At 36.9% G+C, this 27155-nt stretch overlaps 2 protein-coding genes across 3 annotated transcripts; one reads left to right on the top strand and one right to left on the bottom strand.

Moving 5' to 3' along the window:
* The first annotated feature begins 20948 nt into the window (after positions 1-20948).
* On the top strand, positions 20949-22262 carry LOC6052145 (serine protease snake). The gene is made up of 3 exons (XM_038254824.1): positions 20949-21057; positions 21124-21609; positions 21664-22262. The coding sequence occupies exons 1-3, from the start codon at positions 20970-20972 to the stop codon at positions 22008-22010; spliced, it is 921 nt and encodes a 306-aa protein (XP_038110752.1). The 5' UTR covers positions 20949-20969; the 3' UTR covers positions 22011-22262.
* A 903-nt stretch (positions 22263-23165) lies between these two features.
* On the bottom strand, positions 23166-24927 carry LOC6052144 (serine protease snake). Of its 2 annotated transcripts, XM_038254501.1 has the most exons (4): positions 24802-24927; positions 24178-24198; positions 23601-24122; positions 23166-23543 (listed from the first exon to the last, which is right to left on the bottom strand). In XM_038254501.1, exons 1-4 carry the CDS (start codon positions 24851-24853, stop codon positions 23218-23220), a joined length of 921 nt encoding a protein of 306 aa, XP_038110429.1. In that variant the 5' UTR covers positions 24854-24927; the 3' UTR covers positions 23166-23217. The 2 variants fall into 2 exon arrangements, with proteins under 2 accessions (XP_038110429.1, XP_038110430.1); XM_038254502.1 differs by lacking the exon at positions 24178-24198.
* Between the last annotated feature and the right edge of the window lie 2228 nt (positions 24928-27155).

Genomic DNA, 27155 nt, shown 5'->3' with positions numbered 1-27155 from the left:
CACCCAAACTTTCAATAACTTTTAACTTAAAGTCACGTAAAGTGCTATAAGTCATACTACGGTGGATAACTATTGCAACTCCACCGCCATTTCGATTCATTCGGTTATTAGTTATAACTTTATAATCTGGATCACTTTTCAAATAAGTGCCAGTTTTTAAAAATGTTTCGGTTATAACAACAACATGCACGTTATGAACTCGTAAAAAGTTGAAAAATTCATTTTCTTTCGCTTTTAAAGAGCGAGCATTAAAATTCATAATATTGATGGAATTACTTAGATCCATGATTAAACTTCAGGGTAAGAACAACATCATTCGCAAATTTTAATCCAATCTGGATTGCTTCCATCATGGATGTAGCATTACTCATTGTTTGAATCAAACCAAACAGTGAGTTTTGCAAAAAGTCATTTTTTCAAACGTAACATCGCCGAGATCAGAAGATCCCAAAGCGTTGCCAGCAGAAAAATTTTCAAATGAGATTTGAGGTACCTGCCCAATTTCAGAAAGATTGGTAGAGGATTTAAAATTCGTGGATGAACCCGAACCCGAAACGACGTTAGCATAAGAAATGCCATTGTTGTTACCTAACTTTTCCACGGTTTCTAGAATTGTTCGAGTGAGACAGCACGAACGTTTGATTTAAAGATGCAGGTACAACCTGACTTTGAGAAAATTTCGGTTTGGATTTCGGCTGATGCTTAGCACGAGAATCCAAAACCTTTTTTTCTGATGGGGCAATCCCAGAAATTTGATTTGTGATTTCCACCACAATTTGCACATTTAAATTGGGTGACTTCTTTCACGGGACAATTGTCCTTGTCGTGAGAAGAATCCCCGCAAACCATGCATTTTGGAACCATGGCGCAATGATCAGTACCGTGACCGAATGCCTGGCAACGCCGGCACTGGGTCAGATTCTGGCCATTACCGCCATGTTTCTTAAAATGCTCCCACTTTACCCGTACATGGAACAAAAACTGAACTTTGTCCAAAAGTTTCAAATTGTTGATTTCATTTCTGTTGAAATGAATCAGATAAAATTGTGAAGTCAAACCAAAGCGAGAAATATTCCCGTTTGATTTTTTCTTCATTGGTATTACTTGGGATGGGGCAAAGCCAAGCAACACCTTAAGTTCGTTTTTGATCTCATCCACCGACAAGTCGTTGGAGAGACCTTTCAAGACCGCCTTGAATGGCCGAGCATTCTTGGTCTCATACGTGTAGAAATTGTGTTTGTGGTTTTTCAAATAACCAACAAACGTTTGGTGATCTTGTAAAGATTCCGTCAACAAGCGACATTCTCCTCTTCGACCAAGCTGGAACGAAACCTTCAAATTGCAAGTTTCCTTGCAATTCTTCAGTTGCGTTCGAAAGCTGGCCAAATCGGAGATGGAAGTCACTACAATTGGCGGAGCCTTTACTCGTTTCTCGACGGCAGAAGGCTCAGTACGAGGAGAAGGTTCCTTGTCTTCAGTTTCGGATAAAACACCGAAACTGTTTGTCAATGGAATTGGAGGATTGACCTCACATTCAGAATCAGAATCAGACCTCAGAAGAGGCTGTTTTCTTTTTCTGTTTCCGTTAGCCGGTTTAGCGTTCAAACGCTTCACCGACGTAACGACCAAATCTTCAGAAGATTTGCGTTTACCTTTGTTTTGACGCATTTTGCAAGCAAAGTTCTCTTAAAAGGTGGCTTCGTTTGTAAAATACAACAAAATTTCAGGTGGGGTTAGTCTTGAAAAGACTGTTTAGAATTTTGGAAAATAACTCAGGTAGTCTTTAAAAAGACTGTGAATTTTGTTTTGAAATAACTCTGAGCTTAGGTAGTAAAAAATACCGCAGCTCTAGTGTCCGTTCACCACGAAGGTTCGCAAGACACTGAGCTCTACTTGAGGTATTTTGAACAGTATGTACCATATCATTCCGTACGTATTTAATTTGTACTCTTATTTTTTTTGGAAAATCTTAAACCTTTCAAAGTCACTCCGTTTTACGATGCTCAAAACAGGACAACTTTTGAAATCACAGAGTTTGTCACTCCTTGGTCCTACTTTAAGATCAAATTTGTGCATTGAAATAAAAATCTTTAAATTAATTCGTCTCTGGCAACGAGTTGAAAGTTGTTGACGCGTAACATCATTTTCCACGAACTATGACGCCCGCTATACGGGTTATAATTTTCGTTGCACAAAGTCCTCAGACTTTAGTTGCACTTGGACTTGAACTCCCACTCCCAGTGGCCATACTGGCTCGAACTGGGCCACCACTCACTAACTTAGTTAAAAGTAGAGTCACAGAGGAGAGTGGGAGTCCGAGTCGGGGGGGAGATAATTATGAAGAAGCGAAACTTTGGAGCGGTTTTTGAAGTTTTGCCTCTTCAAGTGCTCGTTGTGGAGGGATTTGATGATAAAGTTTCCGTGCTCATCCTGGGACCGATGACAGGATCTATATTGCATTCCGGTGGGCTTTTCCGGATAAAATATGAACTTGAAGAAAACTGGTTGGATCTAGTTAAGATGATGACATCGTGCTGGAGTGCTGTTTGAGTGAAGTTTAGAGTCGACTAGTTAAAAGTTTTACTGCAAGTGGTGGAAAGAGCACGTTCTTTGCAAGTTTTAATTGTGAAATCTACTAATAAATTAAAAAAAAACACTTCATCAAAAAGCATCATCCCAAACAACCATTCACACTCGTGTGACAAATGGTCCGATGTGTTCGGAGTGATAAAAGGACCACGATGTACATTATTTTTGTTGTTGTTTACCTTGCCCTGTGCTTGAAGGATTACTTCAACTCAAACCCATCCCGTGTTCTATCTTCGCCTTTAGCCCGGAGGAAAATACTCTACCACAAATGAAAAGAAACGAGCGAAAAAGGAAAAGAAAAACACACACCCCACAAACAACAACAACTCAAGAACTCATATTTTTCCATCCAACTCTCCATGCCTGGAAGACTGGGGCAGACAAAGTTGAGCAAATTTCAAGCTCAAAGCTCGTGCCAGGAGAAAAGAGGGGGGGAGGCAAAAACACTACCGGGCAAAACGGTTGACGTTGATAGCGTTAGTTATAAGCCACCGAAAGCGTCCCGGTCATAAATCGTGTTTGTGCTGGGGAGCTTTGAGCCGTGCTCAGGAGGGGTTTTGCGAGGAGAAGGGGGAGGCATAGATGAACTAAAGTTAGAAACTAGCCTTAGTGTTTTAATTGGAAAATATATTTTTATGCATGCTGAGTAAATAAATTAAACGGCGATTTGGCAAAATTAGTCTAAGTTTTCGTTTTTGTCCCCTTAAAGTTTGAATTTTTAAAACTACGATATCTCGGATGCACAATTCAAAACTACGAACATGTCTCTTGATGTTAAATGGTATTTTTATTTTTTTCTTAATAGAGTTATCGGGTGAGCAATTTTTAAACACTTTCATTGTAATACATACTTCGTTTGGAGCAATTAAAAGAAATACTGAAATTTGTTTTATATTAAACTTTTTTTGTATTAAAGAATAAACGTAATAAAAGTGATTTAAGTATTGAATTATTTTAAACGTAATAAAAGTGATTTAAGTATTGAATTATTTTAACTCCGTAATTTGAGTAATTAACCGGAAAGCTGGAAAGTAATTATTGCTTCTGAGCAATTCTCTACTAAATCGGTATTTTTAGCCTAATTAATATTATTTTTGTCCCGCCCAAGTGGATCTATCGGACTGCGCACTCGACTCACAATCCAGAGGTTGCTGGTTCGAATCCCGCGGCGGGCGCTCTTAAAATTCTAAGTGTAAATATTGGTATCCGGCGCCGTCGCTCCGTGCCGAACTCATACACTTAGGAGCCCAGGGCGGCGAAGTCCTTGTAGTTAAAAGTAGTAGTGGCCGACAGCTATAAAGTCAACTTCGTTTTTTTATATTTTTGTACTTTCTAATCCGGATGAAACTTTTTTGGTGCCTTCAGTATGCCCAAAGAAGCCATTTTGCATCATTAGTATGTCCATATACTTTTCCATACAAATTTGGCAGCTGTCCATACAAAAATAATATATGAAAATTCAAAAATCGGTATCTTTTCAAAGACTTTTTTGATCGATTTGGTGTCTTCGGCAAAGCTGTAGGTACGGGTAAGGACTACACTAAAAAATTTGATACGCGGCAAAAAAAAAAAATGGTTAAAAATTTCCAGAATATAGTTGCTGAGATATTGCCATGCATTGAAAATCGGACCATTAGTTGCTGAGATATCGACATTAGAAAATTTTGGGTTGTTTTGGTGGGACTTCGAAAACTTCAATTTTCCTGTTTCAATTTCTTAAAGCGGCTCTATCTCAGAAATTCGAGGTCCAATCTTCAATATATCTTAGACAATTTTATAGCAAATTTTCTGAACACTTAAAAAAAATATGTATATATATTTTTAGAAATAGTCACTCATGGTCTTTAAAAATTAAAAAAAAACTGCAAATATTTCCCTAAAATCAAACTCTCGGTGGCTATATCTTGAAAACAAAGCCTTTTATCAAAAAATCTGTAGTGTACTTTTTGATTGCAAATTCAATTTTACATAAAAAATTGAGGTTATTTTTTTTGGTATGAAATTACGATTTTTTTCCAAAAATCACTATTATTTTCAGAAATGTATAACTCGGCGGCAAATTGAGTTTTTGTAAAAAAAACTGATTAAAAAGCTGCATTTTTACCGTCTACCTATTTTTCTCAACAGTCCTCAACAATACCTACAACTTTGCCGAAGACACCAAAATGATCAGAAAATTCACTCAAATGTTACAGCTGTTTGAATATTTACGTACCATTTTTGTATGAACAGCAGCCACAACTGTATGGAGACTTGTATGGGTGATCCAATGACACAAAAAAAAAGCTTCTTTGTTTATTGGGAAGGCCCCCACAAAGTTTGAGCCAAATAAAAAAATACAAAAGAAAATAAAAATGGTCGAAATGGGCCGATTTTGTAGAGAGTTGCTCAAATGCATTTTCCAAAATTTTCTTACTGCTCAATTACTGCCATTTTGGCCGCCATCTTGGTCATACAATTTCCAGTCACCTTAAAGCATTTTGGTTTTTATCTGAGCTCAACGACTCACATTATTGTTATTGAACAAAATCTTGAAAAAGGCTCAAATTTTATATTTGGTCCATTTGAAAGCCACGATAAAAAAAAAATACTTTTTACAATGCCGTAAGGCTAATAAAAGGCGTTCAATTTCCGCAGTTTAATTGTTGGAGTAATTGCAAACCTCTTTTTACACCTAAGCTTCACATCCACCCCGGGATTCGAACTGACGACCTTTGGATTGTGAGTCTAACTGCCTACCAGCGACTCCACCGAGGCTTGACCCAGGGAGACAACTCCTACACCTAGACTGAGCTAACGACCTTACCTCTAGGTTAGATATGGGCCAACATTTACTTCCCCGTCCGACGGAAGGCGTGATCAGACAAATCTCGTCCCGAAAAATGCCACCGGGACCGTTTGGAATCGAACCCAGTCCAACTGATGTGAGAGGCAACCACGCTTACCCCTTCACCACCGGTCCCAAATTTAAATGTAAGTAGTAATTTTAAAATTACCTTTCAAACACAACTCTTTTTTTAGATAGAACTCCTCTGAATCAAGGCACTGCTGTACTCAGAGTTGGCCTCGAGTGTCATCAAATTATAAAGCAACCTAATTAGCGCCAGGAATACTAGTACAACGTGGATATGTTCGCAAAAGCTCTCTGTTCCGGAAAGTTTTCCACTGGAAAATGTTACCCCTAAACCACTTGTGGCTAGGCCCTTCAGTGAGCTGCTGCGGTGATGGTTTTGAACACAGCAAAGTGAGCTAGTTTTCCCCACAAAGCAACTCCCGTCATTGTCGCGGAAAACCTCTCCAGGGAGTTTAGCGTTGATGAACCCAACCTCGTCGTCAGCGTGTAAGTTTTTGTCAGGTTTACCACATTTAGGCGGCCCCTTCAGGCACACCTCTTGGAGGGGAACTTTTACTAGGGTAGGTGTTGCTGTTTGGGATTGGTTTCTAAACTTCTCAATATTTTAAACATGTACCTTCAAAAAAGCACCAAACAGACAAATAAATAATGTTTTGTTCCACGTTGGTATCAAACTGTGGCGGAATTTTCCCCGGAAAAACTCACATGACGGCAAATTTGAGTGGTGTTTTTCTTCCATCAAACTACCAACTATTCAGCCTAGAGATGTGCGGGACGTTGACGACGGGTAAAGTGAAACTAGAAGTCGTGCGCTGAGTGATGCGGAGGGAATTGACTTTAATCGAGTTCGAGTTGAACAGGGTAGGAACAGGGCCTGTTTGAATTGCCGTCATGTTTTGATTAGCTCTAAGCTGCTGCTGCTGGGACTTGCCTGTAACCGTACAAGATTCCAAGCCACTTGGCAGCCCTCAAGTAAAGCAATTATTATTGTGCGCTAGTGTTGCTCTAACAGAATAAGTCCAAACAATGTTGGAGCAAGCAATAATTGTGCATATTTGATTAACAATTGTGGCAGTACAGCAGACAGCTGCAGAAGGCTGGGAGGAGAAAGTTGGTTGGCTTCCGATTTTATGATTGAAGGAAGGACTTGGGAGAATGCCATTCGGAGTTCTTGGGAGGGTAAATATTTTTTTGTTTTGTTTGATTTTAATCACATTTTAGGAAAAACACCTGAGCATCATCACCTTCAGGGATCGTGCTGGATTTTATGACCGAAGTGTTTATTAAAAGTATTATCTTAGAATAAAAACGCTTTTTACTTAGTGGGTAATTTTCTACCAACTCACACGACATCGGGAAAAGTTGCCCCGATCCCGCTTCGATTTGCGTGAAACTTTGTCCTAAGGTGGGTCTCGTGGCGCAGGGGTAGCGGCTTCGGCTGCCGATCCCGATGATGCTATGAGACGCGGGTTCGATTCCCGCCTTATCCACTGAGCTACTATCGGATGGTGAAGTAAAACGTCGGTCCCGGTTTCTCCTGTCTCGTCAGAGGCGCTGGAGCAGAAATCCCACGTTAGAGGAAGGCCATGCCCCGGGGGGCGTAGTGCCAATAGTTTCGTTTTTGTCCTAAGGGGTAACTTTTGTTCCTGATCACGAATCCGAGGTCCGTTTTTTGATATCTCGTGACGGAGGGGCATGCATATTCTCATTTATTATACTACTTTTTTAATTATTCGACTAATAAAGTAAACAAGCTTTCGCTGATTTGCTTCATTTAATTGAATTTCAGCAAAAAATTGTGAAATAATTAGAATTTGTTGTGACATTTACCACATCAACATTTTTTCATGGGTTTCATCCTTTTCAAAATTTAAATTTTAAATCAAAAGGCAAAAATAATATAAATTGAAACGAAATCGAAAATTTTATTCAAAATGAAAACAAAAACCAAAAAAGGAGTATTTTTTATCATTCACGGAAATCGTCCACCCAAATAAACAAATATCGTTAAAATCGACTCAGAAAAAATCTGTAATGTTGTGAATAGTTGATTTAAAAGCATTCATTTTATTAAGAATAAAATAAAGCATGATTCTTTTAATATCTTTTTAAACTTTACCTTCAAAATGAGGCCGTTGCAAATATTTTTTAAAGTTTATGTCGCTCGAAAAAAATGGTCCGATTAATCAGGGGGCATCTAATTTTTTTTTCAAAAAATATCAAAATTTCAATGGAATTGAAAGTCTAGTAAACTGTGAACAATCTAAAATGCCTTTCATGCATTGATAATAATCATATTAAGCATGTTTGGACCCGTTTAAAAATATTTTATTTTTTATGAAATTAACATTTTTTTGTCGCAAATATAAAATTTTCGTCAATACTTAGAAATAGAGCGTCCAATTTCCCGGGGTAACAAAATTCCCGGGAAACGGGTAATTTTTAGCAAATTTCCCGGGAATTCACGGGAATTTTAATTTATCGAAAATTAATCTTATCATGCTTCTAAGTGATATTTTGCAACAAAATTTTATAGAGCAGCAACTTAAATGTTCAAAGTTAGTGTGGATGTCAATTGACGACTTGACTGCTTTAAAAAATCATACAACTTTATAAAAATATTGAAATTTTCTAATTTTATATTCTGTTTTTTAACTCCTACCAAATAAAAATAAAAACAATTGATTTTTTTGTTGAGAAGTATTCTTTTCAAATCAAATTTTGAATCAGTGAGTAAAATCCATTCTTCTTAACCATAAAAATGCTTTTAAATTTGTCTCTGTTACCATTTCAAGGGAATATGTTTAAGAATAACGTTGACTCATAAAGCCAAATAATAAAATCATGCTGAAATTATATTTTTCATGGCAAATAACATGTTCTAGACCGTAATTTTATCAACAAAACTCATTTTTAAGATTTTTAGGCAAAATTTTGACTTTTTATTAACCTTAAATTTATATGTTTATTGTTAAAAAGCTTATAAACTAAGTTATGTAAATTTACACATTGATTTTTTTTTTCCTAAAAACTTATCAGCAACCTTAGTGATTGTGTAAAATTTGAACACTTTAAATCTGATTTTAACAGCAATTACTTTGTACAAAGCAATTTTCAACGCCTCTTTGTTTCAAATACTATTGAAAAACATTTTTTCCAACAATAGTGCATGGACCTTGTGTGGCCTACCCCAGTACATGTTTTACAAAATAATAATCCTGCCATTTAAAAAAAAAATATAAAAACTGAATGAAATCGAATTGTTGTTACCAGGTTTAACAATGAATAATATCTGAAATACACTTGAAATAAACCTGATTTTTACTACCTGAATCTATACTTCCGCTTCAATTTCGGGAATTCCCGGAAAATTTACAAATTTCCCGGGAAACGGGAAATATTATTTTTCGGGAAATCTCGGGAATTTCCAGGAATTTTTTTCCCGAGACGGGAAATTGGACGCTCTACTTAGAAATTTTGGAAATTAATGATTGCAAACCAACTGGACAGGTGTATAATGCTTTTTAAACACCATTTTCAGTCATATGTTGCAACCGTAGCCTGTAATTTAATTTTTTTTACTTTTTTTTGTTTTGCCCCCCCCCCCCCTCCTTTAATCAGAGTCGTGGAACATAAACTTTAAAAAAATATTTGCAACGGCCTAAAACTGCAAAGTAATAGTTATATATTACTAAACTTGATTAGTTTCTTAAAAAACTGAAAAATCAGAATCAAAATCAAAATTCTTGAAATGGTTCAAATCAAGCTTTTCTATTAAAAACTCTAAAAATACACTTAAATAGTATATTTGGATTAAATATTTATTATGCTCACATTTTAAAAAAATATTCCAGAAAATTGATAAATTTCACGAATTTCACGCCGTTCACGAAATCGTAAAAAAGCACTAACCCTTTGTTAGTTATTAAACATGAGTATTCAATCGCTAAACTCTACAGTAGTTCATGAGATTATGTTTATTCTTGTTTGAGTTTGATAATTCATTTTAAGAAAAACCGTTACAGTTTCACACAAACATAAAGTTTCATGGGATTTCGCGGAAAAGCCAAATTTCACGGATTTCACGCTGTCCGCAAAATCTTAGTTATGAGCAAACCCCTTATGTTTCTAGATCAAAACTTTTGTAATTGTCTGCGCTACAACTTTGTAGAACACTTTTAAACTAAAAAAAAAAAACGATAAGTGCAGTGCTTCTGGGGACGCGCAGTCCTGTTTTTTCGCGAAAATTTTCGTCTCTTTTGTGTCGCTGTTTGTGTTCAGATTATGTTCCACCAGTGCAAGCGGATGGTTGTTTATGTGCAAAGTGAAGAAAAAATCAGGATTGTGCCTGAATAAATGCTGAGTGAAGGGACGCGTTGGTTGGGGGAAATTATTCAATTATGGTTGTGTCTGTGTGCAAAGTGAAAAAAGCAAAATAAAAATGAAAAAAAAAAAAACAAATCAGGATTGTGAGATGGATTTTTGCGGTGTTCGTTTTGTGCTTTATTCGGGATCGTGAAAATCAGGAGTGAGTCGCGCTGTAGTTATAAAACAAGATCGTTCTTGAAAATTATTCATATTAATCGGTGAGTTCTTGTGTGCTTCAAGCCCTTGTGTTGAAAAGGCCTTCCCATAGCTCCGTAGCTCGGAGAGCTCGACGTCGGTTGTTTGTGTGTTAAGCCCTCTCCATAGCATCGTAGCTCGAGAGGCAACGAAAATCAATACCTTATCTAGCTAACAGAAAGAAGATCGGAAGACACTTGATGGTTGAGTTCGTCGCGTCTATTCCGTAACAAATTCATGAACTAAATGATTATATAATTAAAAATCAGACTACGATATCATTGCAGCATTGCGTTTAACACCTCATTTTATAAATAAATATTATTTGGTTCTATCTTTCCACAGCCGGCTGTCTAAGATTAAACCATTTCATTAAAAAATTAACAACAGTTAAACCAGAAATGTCTCATCCGCAACATCCGATTGTTTGCCTTGAGAATAAAATATAATACCTTTCAACAAACACTATGATTTTGGGTCGCATCATCATCTTCTATGATGAATCCTGACCAAACACCCTATCCTACTAACAAGTTTTCAGGTTCCTGGCGCTCGTGGGGTGTAAGCACAGAGTAAATCAGCTGCCCTAGTAGCAACCTGCGCTAACTAACATTCCCGTCCCTTAAAATCGAGATCTACAAACTGACATGGCGGGCGCCGTTGGTGGCCAATGACTGTTACCTATTCGCAACTGATCTTGTTTTGACAATCATGGTGTTTTATCTTTTCAGCGCATTCATACATGCTGTTGATAAGGGAAATACCACTTGATAGTCGAAGCCTATGATCTAGTGCTGAAAGGATATTACGGTTCTGTTCAGCAACGGAGAAGGACAACCATGGGAGGTCTCTCATGCTCATGCTCATGCTCATTGTTACGCTTAAAAAAAAACCCTGCAAAGTTAGAAAAAACACGACACTTTAAAATAAAAAAGTGCTCTAAATTGAAAAATAATCTTCTGGGTTAATGTAGATTTGAAAAGAACATGAAATTTCCCGTGAATTGAATTGTTCCAAAAACTTGCAGAGTTTTTAATACTTTTTTGTGTTTTTTATCGATGAAAATTACGTTTTTTTTTGAAGTTCTGAGTACGCCATCAAATCTAGCGGCCATTTTTTCATAAAGTCCCTTAATTATCAAGTGCCCATCTCATCACCTTTTCAGGCTGCAAATTATTGTAAAAACATGACTTTTTTCGCATGTTCGAAAATTTAAGGGGTCGTACTACCACTTTGTCATGAGGTATAAGACCTTGGATTCGTGATCAGAGACAAAAGTTACCCCTTAGGACAAAGTTTCACACAAATCGAAGAGGGGTCGAGGCAACTGCGGTGTAAGTTGGCGGAAAATTACCCAAATTTAATATTTGTTTGTTGAGCGTTGCCCTGTACTTAGCTCGCATATGATCCAAGAACACAAAAGCTTGAGTAAGGAACTATCTGAATTTTGTAACTTTCCAAGAAATCAATTTTTAATTGAATTTATACTTAAGCATTGCATTACTTCCCGCACTAATCGAATCATCACTATGTTCCGAGGTTGCAAAGAGTGCTGAAACAATTCCGATTCCTGTGCACAAAGCTGTTCCCCGAAATAGAAAGCGTTGCTGTTTTGTTATCTAACTTGTGGTTGTTTGATTTCCCGTAGGCAATTCGCCACAGTTGCATCGTACAGAGAAGAAAGGGTAGTCGTTGCAATGTTGAGCCAATTAAAAATGTAGATTTTTGCTAATTTATGATTCTTTTTAAAATTTTAAGACTCAAAAAACTTTCTTTGCGAAACCAAACATGACAAAACCAGGAAGAACAACCCAAATTCAACCCGCAAATGTGCAGGAGGAACCGAGGTGCCGTTCGGTTGTAGCATTCTGTCGACAAACAATTGCATCGAGGACATTTTCTGCGAAATTGGACATCTGGGACCTCATGTAGAGTGCATCCAATGAGTGTGCCATCTCGAGCGCCCACGTGTTTTGCTGGAGAGCCAACATACGTACGTGTAAGTAGTTGGAGGGTGTTTGTGGAATTTTTAAGCTTACAAACAGCTGGAAGATATTCGGAACATTCGGGCTTTCACTGCAATCACGGTATGTAAGATAATCAAAATGCCAAATTGATGCTACGCGAACTTGTGGAGTGATTTGTGTTTTACATGTTATTTGTAAAATATTTTTTTATTACCTGTGTTTTTTAAATACACTACCTCATACTCTCGGAAACAGTTTAAAAGCTGCTTTAGGAAAATTTCATTTTCCCATGAAGTTATGTTTTAGTACGTAGAAGAATGCACTTTGTTTTTGAGTCTGAGACAAGTGCATCTAGTTTATATGCATGATTCTAGAAAGCTGTTCAATTCCTTTCAAGCTGATCTTCCTAGAATATTATTGCGTTTTAAATGGTTAAACTAGGAAATTTATTTGTTTAATTAATTTGAACCTGTTCTGATGAAATTTTGAATTCGAAGTGCTTGAGCTCCGACCACTGCTTGGAAATATTTGATTGCACGAATGATTCGCAGCAATGCTTTGCATTAACAGCACTGTTGAACTGAGAAAAAAAAAACTGTTTTCAACCCTGTAACGCTTGACTGTTTTTGGTGGTTTAATTAAACATATTTCATCGATATATCTAAAAAAAAGTTAAAAACACAAAACACAGTTCGATTCAGAAACTCTGCCTTCAAGGCCAAATTGAATGTGTTTTTGGGGGAAAATTTGGATGAGAGAAAAAAGTTATTTCGGTACAGTTTTTCCGGTTGAGTGTCTCTGGTTGAAGGCAGGGGTTCATTTCCATGGATGAAATTTTCCATACAAATTTGATAGCTATCCAAAAAAAAGTGATACATGTGATCGAAAAATTCCTTCAAAAGATGCAGATTTTTGAATTTTCATTCATCATTTTTGTATGGACAGCTGCCAAATTTGTATGGAAAATGTGGACAAACTGCAAAATGGCTTCTTTGGGCATTTAGAAGGCACCATAAAAGTTTCAGCCGGATTAAAAAATATAAAAATATCGAATGACCGAAAGCTTAAAGAATTGCCTAGTTGCAAAATTTTCATACTAAAACTAAAATATTTTCCATCCAGATATTAGCTTTATTCGAAGTTTGTAGGAAACATATGGGATTGACATCTGAGACAATGGATGCCTGGTCAAAAATGAAAAAAAAATTGATCAAGTACCGATAAAATATTTGGAAAAATCTGGCAGATGAAAATCTTACAATTATGAATCGGGAAGGGGAGGCAGGATATAAATCAATGCAACATATTATAGAATTCAGTTTGTTAAATAGATTTTCAGGTTTCAGAAAGGTGAAATTAAAAGTTTCAGTGAATAAAAGATTCACGATTATATAATTTATATATGTCAAAATATGGCACAGTAAATGATAAATCTTTAATCTGGACTGGAAAAATCTGGCAACCTGGCTACTCTGTCTGAAACTTAGAACGATTTGAGTTAGGCACATAAAATAGAGGTCTTTTCTTAAGGTAAATTTTACCAGTGTAAATTGTGACAAAGGAGTCCACTTAGATCCCATTTTCTAAAGATAATTTGATTGGATTCCAGTTTTTGAGCTAATTTCACCTCAGAAACATGTTTGAAATTAAAATTTTATATCAATTTCACCTCTGCTTCACTTAAAAAATGATAAAAATGTTAAAACAATATTTTGAATACAAAATAAAGTGGTTTTTACGTTTTCAATGGGTTGAATGAAAAAAGGCCAACTAGTCACTAGGGGAGTTTGGGGTAATATGGACAGTGGGGGTAATTTGGACACCCCTTTAAAAATCACGTTTTCTTCGGATATAAAGTGAAAACGGCAATTTAAGTGATAAGGCTAGTACTAGTAATGGCCTAGGAGTATGGACAAACCAAAAAAAAAAATGGAATAGGTTAAGTAGTTTTGGTATAATATGTAAAAGTTTCCAAAGGCCGGTTGGCACTGCCTTAAATTATAATATTTGAAGGTTAGGAAATAAGGTTTTGCAGGAGTTATATGGCAAAAAAGTGGACTTTTTTTTGTGTAAGGAGGATGCTTGGACGATGCCTGAGATATGTACGTATAAAAATTGTGCATTTTATCCATTTTTATCATCAAAAATCGCAATTTATGATAGAATATGCTATGGGGGTAATTTGGACATGGCTTGTGGGATAATTTGGACATACCTGAAAGTCTACCTGTCAGGCAACAAAAAAGTAACTTTCATGGTTGGATGAGTTTTTAAAGGGATTTAAATAAATTTAGAGGGATTTAATATGTCAAAACAATCAAAAATGAATGTGAGCAAAGAGAACTTTCACAAAACCCTTATTTTTTAATTTAGATAAATTCATTCCAATATTCGAATTGATGAAAATCTGATTACTGTATATTTGGCGTTCAACAAGACTCTAATGTTGATTGCTTTTAATTAATTTCTTTGACATTTCTAATTTCTATGCTGGTTTACAATAATATTTTAATTTATTTGAAGGGCTACAGAATGTAAAATTAAAAAAATATATTTTCAGGCTAATAAATTTTATATAAATATTGATTTATATAAACATAAACGATACCTTAATTACTAAAAACAAGTATAGTGTGCCTGATCCAGAATCAATGTTTAAATCATTTCAGTATTAATGATTAAATTATGTATACTACACTGAACTATTTGTTATCTTCCTATTGAATTATAGTTCTATCACAAAATAATTATTTAAACCTTTGATGAAATATTGTGAGCAACACTTCAAAATATAAAGCAATTACAAAACCAGGTTGAAAGATAAAAAACATGCTCAAAAAATCAAATGTTAAACTTATTCTTCAACATGTGTCCAAATTACCCCACAAAAGGTGTTCATATTACCCCACAAGGTATGTCCATATTACCCCACAAAACATGTCCAAATTACCCCACAAGGCATGTCCAAATTACCCCATAAAGGTGTTCATATTACCCCCACGCAAAAATGTGGGGGTAATTTGGACACCTTTTAACTTTTGCGATAAAAATGGGTTTTTCATCAAAATTTATCGAAATGAATGACATTTTTCCATCAAATATGGTCTCTATTATCCTCTGGTGTCATCCACATTCCTTTATAATATCCATACAGCCCGTAACAGAGCAATTTCCTTAGGGTGTCCAAATTACCCCACACTCCCCTAGTTAAATAGATTTAAATCATCAATAAAAGTTTTTTAGATAAGGCCATTGCAAATATCTTGATTTTAATAATTTCATTTGTGATTGATGTCGAAGCTTTTTTAAGAAAAGCATATAATATATTATCTAGATTACATACAAGTGGCAAAGTTACACTGTTTGTGAATATGAACAGTTTGAACTTAACTGGTATCACGCCATGGCGTAAGGCAATTATTATTGAAATTGAATGTACCTTAAATGTTTTTTCGTGAAAAGGTAGCCTTTTCGATATATGTGGCCTAGAAATATTTCACCGAGGGATTTTCGATTTCTTGTCATTTTCAGTTTTTTAACTGAATAAATGTAGGCGCACGGTACTTTTGGTTAGTTTCCGGTTGCACAGCACCTCCCAAATGCTTCTAAATGCAATGGATACTGATCAAAGGGGTCGTCCATGAAATATTTCACAATATTGAAGGCTCCACCCACCCTTACAACCCCCCTCCCCCTCATCAACCTAATTTATTTAACACAGATAATACAGTCGACTCTCTGGTTGTCAATATCCAAGGGACCGTCGAGGAAGAGAATCATCAGTTTACAGAACGATGCAAAATGAAGACTCGATTGAAAATATTTTGTCTTGATACCCAGCTATGGGAGAGAATCATGGCAACGTCCATCAAACAAAAACAAACTAATGTCAAACACCCTTCAAAGCTTTGCTTCGCCAAGAAAAATGTCTATGCATGCCATGAGAAAGTGAAATTATTGACAACCGGAAGAGATTTTTAAAGCAAACAGAATCCAAGGGACCGTCGAGGAAGAGATCCTTCAAGCAAGGGAAAATATCGAGGAATGAAGATAATTGAAGTATGCAAATTGAAGGGACTGAAGAATTCATCGATAGATGGAGAATTATTGATATCGAGAAGATCGACAGCCAGAGAGTCGACTGTAACATTATTTTTAGTATGAGGCGTTATCCATCAAGTATGGCACACTAAAATCAGCAAAAATTATTCCCTCCCCTATGCCACACAATGTCACGTTGACTACGTTCAACCCCCATCTTGAAAAGAAACGTTTTGTACCCGAATCTTGTTTTTTGTACATTTTTATTTATTTTTTAATTCTGAGTTCAATTTAATAGCTTATCATTGTTTATAGGTGTTGCAGTCAACCATTGGTCACTCCACCCTACCTCCTCTTTGTACTGTGTAAACAAATACCCCTCGCCAAAGCAGTGTGATGAATTACTAACAGAAACACAACGTAGGGTAGATTTGACATTTGTTTATTTACAATATGAACGATCTGTGATTGAAGAAGTTATTAGACTTATGAACAAATGTTACATTTTAAGTTAAGTGCAATAAAACGGTCTCTTTCTACTTAAGCCTCCGAGCAGGCAAGTCGCCTCTCGGAGCACTCGAATTCGGTGTTTCTTTTATTCCGCCCTGAACTCTGGTCCGCTGGTCGTCCGCTTCGTCTGCTGCTGGAAGGAATCGGTGAGCTGGTGGTTCTGGCCACCGCGATATGTTTTTAATTTTTGTTATTGTTGGAATCACGATTGATGATTCAAGAAGGTAATGACTAATGATTTAAGTATCCAATATCTATCATTAACAACTCTGTTTCTTAATGCCTTTTATTATGTTTGATTTATGAGTTAAGTTTATTAAACATCGAATTACTTTTTTGTAAATATTTTACACCCGTAGTGTAAGCGTGGTTGCCTCTCACCCAGTCGGCCTGGGTTCGATCCCAGATGATCCCGGTGGCATTTTTCGAGACGAGATTTGCCTGATCACGCCTTCCGTCGGACGGGGAAGTAAATGTTGGCCCCGGTTTAACCTAGAGGTTAGGTCGTTAGCTCAGTCCAGGTGTAGGAGTCGTCTCCCTGGGTCCTGTCCTGGTGGAGTCGCTGGTAGGCAGTTGGACTCACAATCCAAGGGTCGTCAGTTCGAATCCCGGGGTGGATGGAAGCTAAGGTGTAAAAAGAGGTTTGCAATTGCCTCAACAATCAAGCCTTTGGACATCTCGTTTCGAGTAGAAATCTCACAATCGAGAACGCCAAGACAATGCTGTAGAGCGAACAATTTTATTTATCAAAGGCTGATTTTTTAAATGTTTTACAATAATAATGCATTTGTTGTACCATATCCAATAAAAACGCAATGAACTTATTTTGCAGTATTCCGAGAATCGCATTCGTAAGCCAAATCAACCGTAAATTCAGATTTTGTGAAATTAGTCCAGCTAGGCATTTGCAAATCACTGTGTAAAGATACCAAGGGTGCAGGAAATAAAAAATCAGGCTTACAATATTTACAAAAAAGTTATTTGGTGTTTGATAAACTTAACTCATAAATCAAACATGATACAAGGCATTGATTGAACTCAGAATTAAAAGAAAGTAAAAATGTAAAAAAAAACAGGCTAAGGCACAAAACGTGTCAGACTTTTCAAAAGGGGGGGGGGGAGGCGCGGTAAGCGTGACAATGTGTGGCTTAGGGGGGAGGGGGTTAAGTTTGCTGATTCCCAAAAAAGTGTCAACGTGGTTTATGGATGGTCCCTTGTATAATTTACCGATAGAACAGCATTCTCTTGAACGTCAAATAAAATCAAATTACAGTTTGACAACCACTGCCCCATACCATCACACATACGACTTCAGTCAGTAGAAATGGTTCTCATAACCATTGCTTCTAACATTGGAACTATACATCGTGTCATATACAGCAACTCAAGGAAGCACTACACAAAATCAGCGACCAAAACCATCTCCTCTGAAGAATGTATTGCGAAATTTGTGAGCTCTCGTATGAGTGTATGTGTGTGTTGGTGCGTTGAGGATGCTTTGTTGGAAAATTCGTCCTTCGCTGGTTTTTCCTACCCGAGTAATTCGAGGTGTGTGTGTGTGTGTGTGTGTGTGTGTGTGTGTGTGTGTGTGTGTGTGTGTGTGTGTGTGTGTGTGTGTGTGTGTGTGTGTGTGTGTGTGTGTGTGTGTGTGTGTGTGTGTGTGTGTGTGTGTGTGTGTGTGTGTGTGTGTGTGTGTGTGCGAGAATACTTTGTACGTACCAATTTTCTGCCGAGCGCGGCATTCACATAATTTAACGTTAATTTTATCACTACTTGGCTCTTTTGCTTCCAAGTCTGACTGGGTTCGTGCATTTTCCGGACGCCGGAGCAAAGGCGTCATGCCTCCTAGGTTTTATAGAGAAGAATGGATGGGTTGTGTCCCCGCCCAACGCACCCTAGGAGCGGCACTAGGCCGTGAAAACGTCCTCCAGGGCGAATTTTGCCTACAGCGATAGACCTCCCACTCCACACAGAGGTGAAGAAGTTGGTAATTATATGGAGCGTAATTTCCACGGCTTTTCCCGACCAAGGGGCCGCCCATCAAATCGGGGATTTTAAACTTTTGCACTCTCGTAGAACACAGGACGTGAAGGGAGAGCAGCGGAAGTTATGGCAGTCGTTTTTAACGTTGTTTGGAGGCGCGCCCGGGAGCTTTGATGTTTTAATTATTGCAAAGGGTGAAGCTCGAAGTTTAGGATGGAAGGGAATTCTAGCTGTAGTCACTCGCAATATTTTGTTCTGAAGCAATTTCTAATCTGATTTTGCAATTTTTACTATCCTGTGATTTTATTTTTGGCAATTCTTACTACCGTTATTTGAGAATACATTGGATCTGGGTGGTGAGATTGGGTAAAAGTATATTTTTTACAGATTTTGAAATTTCTCAGGTTCTTTTTAATGTAACTTAAACCTGTTTAAAGAGTTGTGCGAAGACATCTTTAAAAAAAACTTTGCTTCTAAGCTCCCATAGAAAGAATTCTGTCAATTTAGAAATAATAGGAAATTTATAACTCAAATTGCTGGGTCAAAATATTTAATAACTTTAATTACTTAATTAAATTTCACTTAAATAAAAAAAATTGTATCAAATAAATTTAGATTCTTTTTAAATGGTTCTAAACAAATTTGCAATAACTCTTTTAATAATTTAATTATAAATAAATAATCACTGATTATCAAGTGAAGATCTTAAAAAAAAAAATCAAATAAATCACTCTACAGCATTGCCTTGGCGTTCTCGACTGCGAGATTCCTACTCGAAACTTAGTGTCCGAAGGCTTGATTCATGAGGCAATTGCAATCCTCTTTTTACACCTTAGCTTCCATCTACCCCGGGATTCGAACTGACCTTTGGATTGTTAGTCCAACTGCCTACCAGCGACTCCACCGAGGCAGGACCCAGGGAGACGACTCCTACACCTGGATTGAGCTAACGACCTAACCTTCTAGGTTAGACTGGGGCCAACATTTACTTCCCCATCCGACGTAAGGTGTGGTCAGAAAAATCTCGTCTCGAAAAATGTCATCGGGACCGTTTGGGATCGAACCCAAGCCGATTGGGTGAGAGGCAACCACGCTTACACCTACACCACGGTCCCGGATATGAAACGGAACTGATGGTATTTATTTTTGTTTGAAGTTTTAAATTGTGCTAGCCTATTTTTTTTACAATATGGTTTATGTAAATATCGAGATTTGTTTTTTTAACGAGCAGAAAATTTAACATTTTTTTAAATATTTGTACCAGCCTTTTCAAATTGATCTTCTACTGCCTATTTTTTTTCGAATTTTGTGCAACTTTTGTTCTACAAAAAACTTTAGTTCTCTTTTAATTATGTTTTTCTCACTTTTTTAATATTTTATATTTTATTTTTCATTTATTGAGCAATTCCATGCCAAATAGGGAATCGGTTGTACCCGACCCTCTCCGATTTCAATGAAACTTTGTAGACATGTTATCCTTCGCTTGTCTAAGCCATTTTTGTGTATATGGAGCCAGTTCCACTCGATAATGACATTTGAGAAGGGCGTAAGTGTCTTAAATATTTTTGTAATTCGGAGTTTAAATATTTCTGTATTTCGAAGCCGTTGCATCGTATCAAAATGTGGTCAAAGACAAACTTGTAGGAAATTTGACGGGCTTTTCGATAAAAATACACTGAAAGAAAAAAAAACACCCAACTTTTATGAGATTTTTTGATTTTTAAGTTTAAAAGTCAAATTTGAGGGGGAGCCCACGATTTTTTTTCGTTCAAAATTTTTGTGAAGATAGCCTAAGATGTTACAAAAAGACTCACGAAAAATGTATAATGGAGCAACTCACCTAAAAAAATACAAAAATCATTTACTGAAACTGTTTTTTTTGAAAAGTGCTCTAAACGTCAAAATTTTCAAAAACCGAATACGGGAATCGATTCTCCAGACAATTTTACATAAAAGTCTCTATATTGACCATTGTCCTAAGTCCAATTATTGTAAAGTTACAGCGGTTTTAAAAATAAAAATGTTGAAAAAATAGGTTTTTTGATGGTTTTTGGCAATTGCTATATGACAGACTTGATTTTTCAGTCTCGTAAATATTTTTACCGGTCTTTGACAACATTTAAATTGGATGTATGAGCTTGCAGATATAAGAACAAAAGTTGCTCCCACGGTCACTTCTCAAAACCGAAAAAACCTATATTTTGGCAAGGAAAATCTTGAGTTTACTTATTTATTCTGTTTTCTGTTAGCCGAATTTATAAACTTTGATAAAAATAATGGTTTCTAAATGTGCAGTAGACATGATCAATTTCAATCCAACCTTCGAGTCGCCAAAAATACTAATTGACATTTCAGGTCAAGCGTGTCGTTAAAATGTTGCCCTTTTGCAATGTGGTGTTTGTTCATTTCAGCGTGGACATCGGCATACAAATTTAGTTCATTCACTATTTGCTGGTCGAACAATGAGCGATTCAATTCGTTCTTTGTTACATTTGTCGGTGCTTAGTTGGTGCATTTACGTTTCACTAGCGGCTGGTATTGCTGAAAAAAGTAGTTTTTTTATGTAGTTTGAACTATTTGAACAAAATAATTAAATTCAATAAATATTGCTTTCAGAATGCACCGAATACCGTCAGCTACGGTTAGTGGCAAAGCCTTTGGTAAGATACACCACCTGTTCGAATGGCACACCCCAGGAAGCTAGATCGGCGCAATCCGGAGAGTTTCCACACTACGCACTGCTCGGATGGTTCCGGGCGAACAGTACGGACCGATTGAACTTCCGCTGTGGAGGAGCACTGATCAGTGAACGATTCGTGCTGACGGCAGCGCACTGTCTCAAGAGGGGACGTCCGGATGTGGTCAGACTGGGTAGTATAAGCAGTGATGCAGATTTCAACAATCAGACGGACTTTCCGGTGGAGTCAGTTCAGAGGCATGAAAAGCACAGAATGGACAAATCCTATCACGACATCGCATTGATCAAGTTGGAGAGAGATGTAGCGTTCAGCTATACGATTCGACCTGCATGTGTGTGGACGGAACTGAAATTGAATGACTCCACGGTGATTTCCTCGGGTTTTGGAACAACCGACCCGGAAGGTAATGCGAAACATTGAAGAATCTTCTCGTTATCAAATCAAGTCTCATTTCCAGCAAATGGACCTTCAAAAACGATGCAAAAAACCAGCCTCGACCTGCTGGACAAACAGTCCTGCCAGGCCCAGTTCAGCGGCGATCGAAAGCTGTTCCGAGGCATCGCGAGTGATCAGCTGTGCGTGGGAAGTGTCGCCCATCGTGGCGATGCTTGCCGAGGAGATTCCGGAGGCCCGCTGGTTGTGCGAACCGATCGCAGCGGCTGTTTGGCCCACGTGGTGGCACTTTCCTCGAGTGGAACGGCCTGCGGTGTAGGCAACTCGGCGGCGGTGAGCACACGGGTCGCGGCGTACCGCGACTGGATCGAAAAGATTGTGTGGCCGATCACGGAAGGGGCAGAGAACTGAAGGAGGATTTTAATCATACAAATTCGATCTAAACGTGGGCACTACTTGCCGCCACAACTCGCTCACTGTGGATATAAAAAAAAATCATGAGTAATTTTAATCAAAACATGGTTAAGCTCCCCTTCGGTTCCGTTAACCATGCTCATAAATCAAACTCAATTCCTGGCTTTAAGAAACAAAGATTTTTATGCTTAAATCATCAGTTGGTGATTTCTATCACTACAACATTCAACAAAACAAACAAATCCAAACAACCTACAAAAATTAAAAACATTCTCGATGAAGAATTTTGAATTTAGAATTTAAAAATAATTTAATATAAAAAAACAAAAAGGTGGAGGAGGGTGAATAAAAATTTGAAAAAAAAAATGCAACAGCCTTAGTTGTCGATGTTAACATAAATGTCCCAAAGGCAAAACATCAAGCTGAGAAAAATGCAGATCAAGTTTGTCCCACATATAAGGTTACGTTTTGAGTTTTCCCGGAAAAACTTTTTTTTTCCAGATTTCTTGAACAAAGTAATGAAAATGTTTGATTTTCCTGAAAAAGCACATGATTTTGAACCAAACAGCATCATTATCTTAAAAGTGATGAAAATGCATATCGGACATTTATGCGAATAGGGACAGTAAATTTTCATTTAAAATATCAAAAAAAAAAAATAACCGGAAAACGCTTTCATCAAAACATCTGAGATCTAACCTGTGAAACCCTTAAGTGCTTATCGAGAAATTAAAAAGAGAGATTTGAGCCGGTAACATAGAGTTAAACTTCCCCAGCTGTCATGGAAAACTTCACATCAGCTTGACAGAAAATTTAACTCCATGTTGCACTTTTTATTTCTCGATACTTTTGGATATGGTTGCTAGATCTGCAATGTTTTAGACTGTTAATGTGTAGCATGACGGGTTCCTGCCAAAAACACCCTTTCTATAATCTTCCGAATTCAAAAAAGTTTTTTTTATTATAACTTTTGAAGAACTTCACTAAACTTTATAATTTTTAATACGGACTTATGGGACACCAAGACGAATTTGTATGAAACCAAAACGGTTCAAATCGGTTCAACCAGTGCTGAGGCTTTGAGATACAGCGACAATGTTTCATGTAAATCGATCATTTGAAATTCGGATGATTATCCGAACAAATCTATCATTAGCACACTGTTTGAATATTTTTATTGTCAGATAATTATAATTATAATTCTTCACTGTCCCCAAACAGTCTGCTCGATCCATCTGATGTACGGTGCCACGTAGGTGTAAATCGCGCTAGACATTCCAATACCACACGCCTTTCCCACCGAGGTCACGCCCAACACGTGGTAAACGCATTCCTTTTCATCTAGCAGCACCTGCACCGGACTTCCGGAATCTCCTGAGCAGGTATCTTTGCGTCCAGCCACGCTGCCAATACACAACTGCTCGTTAGCGATGTTTCGGTTGAATTTACTTCTGTCGTTGTATTGGGCACAATGAGCTTTGGTGAGGATGTCCAGCGAAACTTTTTGCAAGATTTTTGAGGGAACACCATCTAGAATCAAAATGATTAGATGCTAATTCTTACAGGATAAATCGCCGTTTATATTACTATTTGTAGTCAGTCCGAATCCTGTAGCAATGACAGAAGACACCTTTTTCTGAGATTCAGTCCACAAACAAGCCGGTCTGATGGTTTTTGAAAAAATGACCGGTTTTGCCATCTTGACCAACGCAATATCATGGTAGCTCCTTTTGTAATTATGACTTGGATGTCTGATAGCTTGCTCAACATCAATTTCAACAAAATTTTCATACTCGTCGGATATATCGTTCACCCCAAGACGCACGATTTCAGGAAGTCCTCTCTTAAGACAATGTGCAGCGGTCAGCACGAACCGATCGCTAATAAGTGATCCTCCACAGGAAAAATCGTATTGCTCTTTGTCATCTCTCCGAGCCCAACCTAGAACGGCCTGATGGGGAAACTCGCCAGGATTCGCATCCTTGCCACCTACGATCAAATCGACGGTTTTTGAGCATAATGAGCTCTCCACTTTTTCAACTTTTGGGATTGCCGAAAGAAACAAAATCGATGCTTTTTGTTTTGTCAAGTCTAGATACTTGGAGCATTCTGTTGAAAATTGAACAATTAAAATTCTGCATAGTTCAGTGCCGAAAATACATACTTTCCTTTGCGATGTTTTGCCCTAATAAAAGAAGAATGTTTAAAGCTTTTTAACGCTGGAACGCCCAACGCACGTTGGAAGTTGGAACGCTAACATCAACTCGCTGGCTCTCGGGTAAAAATCAATCAATCGGGATGATTCTTGATTCCAGTGATTAGAAAGAATGTCTATATGATCCTTAAATTTTGCAGAACTCGGTTTGATCATATCTTTAATTTTTGCGATCAAAATCATCGAAATTTAGAGGGTTTTTTTACACGCGCGAAAAAGGTGGTACGGTGTTCTACACAGAAAAAAATAATGTAAATTTGGAAGCTGTAATTTTGAAAGGTTGAATATTACCTCTTTTATGATGTAATTTTACCTCAATTTAGACTGAAAAAGTGACATTACACCAGAAAAGTGGTAAAATTACACATTTCCAGAGGTAAAATTACACCTTTTTTCTGACATAAAAGATGTACCCCTTCCCAGATGTAATATTACCATGATTTTTTTTTCTGTGTAGGACCATCTAGACATCCTTACAACGCACTGGAAAAAAGAATCGTTCCGATTGGGTAAGTCATGTCCGAGAACTAACCAGTTGAAGTTACCGTTCCAACTTTTTTTTTGAAAATCTACCTTCGACAAACAAAATACACAACGCTAGCACTATGCCGCTAGAAAATTGCATTCTCTGAATGCTAATGTTTTTGCCAGTGAGAAAGACAGTGCCAAGTTGACAGTCGCAACAAAACTGTCGTACTAACGTCGACGGTTCAAGTTATATCACAGCTAGCCTGAGTGGAGAAAATACTTAAACCGGATTGGCAAGCAGGAATAGGTAGACATTAATAGCAAATCGACTTCGTCGTGCTATCTTGTCGCACCCGCCATTTCGACGCTCCGAGAAAAACGCGTTGATCTTGAATTAACAAAAACGAAAGCACGCAATGTAAACAATAACAAACACATTAGGTGCATTGTCCCGTAGTTTGGTTGAAATTGGTTGCTGAAGTCCCGAGTTATAATTACAAATATTTACGTGCGTCAAACGCGCTCTGACCTGAAATCCCTTTAGCTAGTTGTCGCACTTACATCAATTTTTAGGGAGTGACAATTGAAACTACTTTTATATGTAATGTGACAAAAATGCACGCAGTTTTTCGGATTTCGTTGAATATCTCAGGATTGAAATCGAATTTTGGTCAAAAGGCGAGGCATTGTGGGCTGCACAAAATGGCAAACTTAACTCAATTTGGCCCAAAATGCACGTACGACAAGTTAGCACGACGGCAACGATTCTATTCTATTGAACTACACATCAGTCTGAGGGTTAAGATACAGGCCAAGTTGAACCCAAAATGGGTACTATTATGATACACACTTCAACTCGGGTTACCTCCAATTGTGCTGTTGACTTTTTGTGCCCTTTTCTGTTACGTATGTTAAATTTAGGGAAATCTAAAGAAAATGGGATTTCACACTATTAAATTTGGGTCTCCTGGTGTTTGGAACTGAAATTTTGTAGTGTAATTCTGGTAAAGTACGTTGGAGCTTTAAAGCCAAAAAACACTGCTGACCAATTCTCTCGTGAGCAATTCTCTACGAAATCAGTATTTTTTCTTAAATTTTAATTTTTGTATTTTTTAATCCGACTGAAATTTTTGTGGTGCCTTCGGTATGCCCAACAAAGAAGCCATTTTGCATCATTAGTTTGTCCATATAATTTTCCATACAAATTTGGCAGCTGGCCATACAAAAATGATGCATGAAAATTCAAAAATCTGTATCTTTTGAAGGAATTTTTTGATCGATTTGGTGTCTTCGGCAAAATTGTAGGTATGGATGTGGACTACACTAAACAAAAATGATACACGGTAAAACAATTTTTGGTGATTTTTTATTTAACTTTTTGTCACTAAAACTTGATTTGCAAAAAAACACTATTTTTATTTTTTTTTATTTTTTGACATGTTTTAGAGGACATCAATTGCCATTTTTTCAGAAATTTCCAGGTTGTGCAAAAAATCTTTGAGCGAGTTATGCATCGCAAACATTTTTCAACTTCATTTTTCGATGTAAAATCAAATTTGCATCAAAAAGTACTTTATTTAAATTTTGATAAAGTGCATAGTTTTCAAGTTAAATCTATTTTAAGGTGACTTTTTTGAAAATAGTCGCAATTTGAATGTATGCACGAATGTTTCATATTTTAACATTGAAAATCGGACCATTAGTTGCTGAGATATCGACATTAGAAAATGGTGTGTTGTTTGGGTGAGACTTAGAAAACATCAATTTTCCTGTTTTTAAACCTTTGCATAGCTATATCACAGCAACTAAGGGTCGTACCAACAAAGTTCAAAAGTGCAAAATATAGAGAATTTTCTCAGCTTTTCACAAATATTTTTTTCAAAGGTGGGAAAACATGTGCACTTATTTAAAAAAAAATGAAAAACTTCGACTATTTTCAAAAAGTCACCTAAAATTGATTTAACTAGCAAACGGTGCACTTTATCAAAATTTTACTGAAGTTTTTTTTGATTGCAAATTTGAATTAATATCAAAAAATGAAGTTAAAAAATTTTTGCGACCAATTTTTCGATTTTTTTGAAAAAATAGTATTGATTCAAAAATTCATAACTCGCTCAAAGATTTTTTGCACAACCTGGAAATTTCTGAAAAGTTAGTATTTGATGTGAACATCATTTTTTTCCTGTGTAGTCCATATCCATACCTACAACTTTGCCCAAGACACCAAATCGATCAAAAAAATCCTTCAAAAGATACAGATTTTTGAATTTTCATGCATCATTTTTGTATGGCCAGCTACCAAATTTGTATGAAAAATTATATGGAAAAACTAATGATGCAAAATGGCTTCTTTGGGCATACCGAAGGCACCAAAAAAGTTTCAGTCGGATCAAAAAAAATACAAAAAATCGAATGACCGAAATCTGAGAGAACTGCCCTCATGCATGATAAGAATTATT

This window comes from Culex quinquefasciatus, chromosome 2, assembly GCF_015732765.1.
Source record: "Culex quinquefasciatus strain JHB chromosome 2, VPISU_Cqui_1.0_pri_paternal, whole genome shotgun sequence".
In the NCBI taxonomy this organism is placed as follows: Eukaryota; Metazoa; Arthropoda; class Insecta; order Diptera; family Culicidae; genus Culex; species Culex quinquefasciatus.
Note: the sequence above shows the minus strand (reverse complement) of the source record. Positions and strands in the feature narration are given on the sequence as shown.

Bases quoted from the DNA above. Each gene is read 5' to 3' on its own strand.
- LOC6052145 (XM_038254824.1), top strand. From the start codon at position 20,970: ATGAGCGATTCAATTCGTTCTTTGTTACATTTGTCGGTGCTTAGTTGG. The intron at 21,058-21,123 runs GTAGTTTTTTTA...TATTGCTTTCAG, and splicing joins GGCTGGTATTGCTGAAAAAA to AATGCACCGAATACCGTCAG. The intron at 21,610-21,663 runs GTAATGCGAAAC...TCTCATTTCCAG, and splicing joins TGGAACAACCGACCCGGAAG to CAAATGGACCTTCAAAAACG.
- LOC6052144 (XM_038254501.1), bottom strand. From the start codon at position 24,853: ATGCAATTTTCTAGCGGCATAGTGCTAGCGTTGTGTATTTTGTTTGTC. The intron at 24,123-24,177 runs GTATGTATTTTC...AATTTTCAACAG, and splicing joins GCAAAACATCGCAAAGGAAA to AATGCTCCAAGTATCTAGAC. The intron at 23,544-23,600 runs GTAATATAAACG...TTTTGATTCTAG, and splicing joins ATTCGGACTGACTACAAATA to ATGGTGTTCCCTCAAAAATC.